The sequence below is a fragment of the Gracilinanus agilis genome, chromosome 4, assembly GCF_016433145.1.
Source record: "Gracilinanus agilis isolate LMUSP501 chromosome 4, AgileGrace, whole genome shotgun sequence".
NCBI lineage: Eukaryota > Metazoa > Chordata > Mammalia > Didelphimorphia > Didelphidae > Gracilinanus > Gracilinanus agilis.
The window spans coordinates 318005208-318006570 of NC_058133.1; the positions used below are offsets into that span (position 1 = coordinate 318005208).

The 1363-nt window shown below is 39.5% G+C and overlaps 1 protein-coding gene across 1 annotated transcript; it reads right to left on the reverse strand.

Moving 5' to 3' along the window:
* Positions 1–385: 385 nt before the first annotated feature.
* LOC123245183 (trace amine-associated receptor 4-like) lies at positions 386–1357 on the reverse strand. Its single transcript, XM_044673947.1, has one exon. It carries the CDS (start codon positions 1322–1324, stop codon positions 386–388), a length of 939 nt encoding a protein of 312 aa, XP_044529882.1. The 5' UTR covers positions 1325–1357.
* Positions 1358–1363: the final 6 nt, after the last annotated feature.

Here is a 1363-nt window from a genome sequence, read left to right on the forward strand (position 1 = left end):
CCTCACTTAATCTTTCATGCTTATATACCCTTGTCCTAAAGTATTTTCTATGCAGGAAGTATTTATGCAAAGTAGTAAACTCCTCTCTATCTTCATTTTCATTTTTGTATCCCTTTTCTCTTTATTCTCTTAAAAATAAAAAATAAAAAGTAATAACAACAACAAAAACTATAATCATTGTCCCCTGTGCTTTTCAATTCTGACATTTTTTGGTAACATGTTATTTCTGAATTATTATATAATATTTTCTGTAGTCAGTTAAAGCATGTGATGAACAATTTTTGGTTGCTAGATTGAGGCAGAGTAGTGGACATTTAATGTCGCTCTATCCACATGGGGAAATGCCCTTCATCATACTGGAATCAATGGAAAATCTGTGTATTGCCTAAGCATGTGCAGGGAACAGACTGAGGGTAGAGGAGTCTGGGCGGAAGATTGTTCCAGTCACAATCATCTTAAATGCCTTACGAAACCAAGGATAAAACATCCCATAAATGATTGGATTGAAGGTGGAATTGAAGTAGCCCAACCAGAGGAAAGCATTGTATAGATCTTCAGGGGTGGTAAAGTTAATGTAAGGATCTGTGATAGTGAGGACAAAAAATGGCAGCCAGCACAATACAAACACCCCCATGACTATGCTCAAAGTCTTGGTAGCCTTGCTTTCTTTCTTAGACAAGGCTTTCTCTCTGACTTTCCCATGGGCCTGTTTCAAATTAGGAAGAGTATCAATCTGCTTGGCATGTTTCTTAGCTACAGAAAATATGTGTATGTAAACTCCCACCATTACTGTACCAGGGAGGAAAAAAGATATGAAGGATGACAATGTTCCCCAGAATTTGTTAAATATTAATGTACATAGACCTTCACAATCAATTGCTGCCATAAACTCTTCAGCACCAATGATATTTAACTCTGAGAATACAAGGCCAAAAGCAAAGAAGATCGGCACGGACCAGCTGATGAGCAAAAAGACCTGGATTACTGGAATGGTGATTTTGGTGACATAATGTAAGGGCTCACACACTGCATAGTAACGGTCCACTGAGATGAAACAGAGATGGAAAATGGAGGTGGTACTGAGCATGATGTCAAAACAACTGTGCATTTTGCAAAAGAGCCTTCCAAAATACCAGCAGGCTTCAATGGATCTGATCATGCTGAAGGGCATCACCACACAACTGAGCAGAAAGTCTGTTGTTGCCATGGAGAGGATCAGGAAGTTGGTTGGAGAGTGGAGCTGCTTGAAGTGGGAGATGGAGATGATGACCACCAAGTTTCCAAGCATTGTCATCACTATGGCACTAATCATGACTATGTACATGACCCAAACACTAATGGCAGGTCTTACATGTCTAGGGCA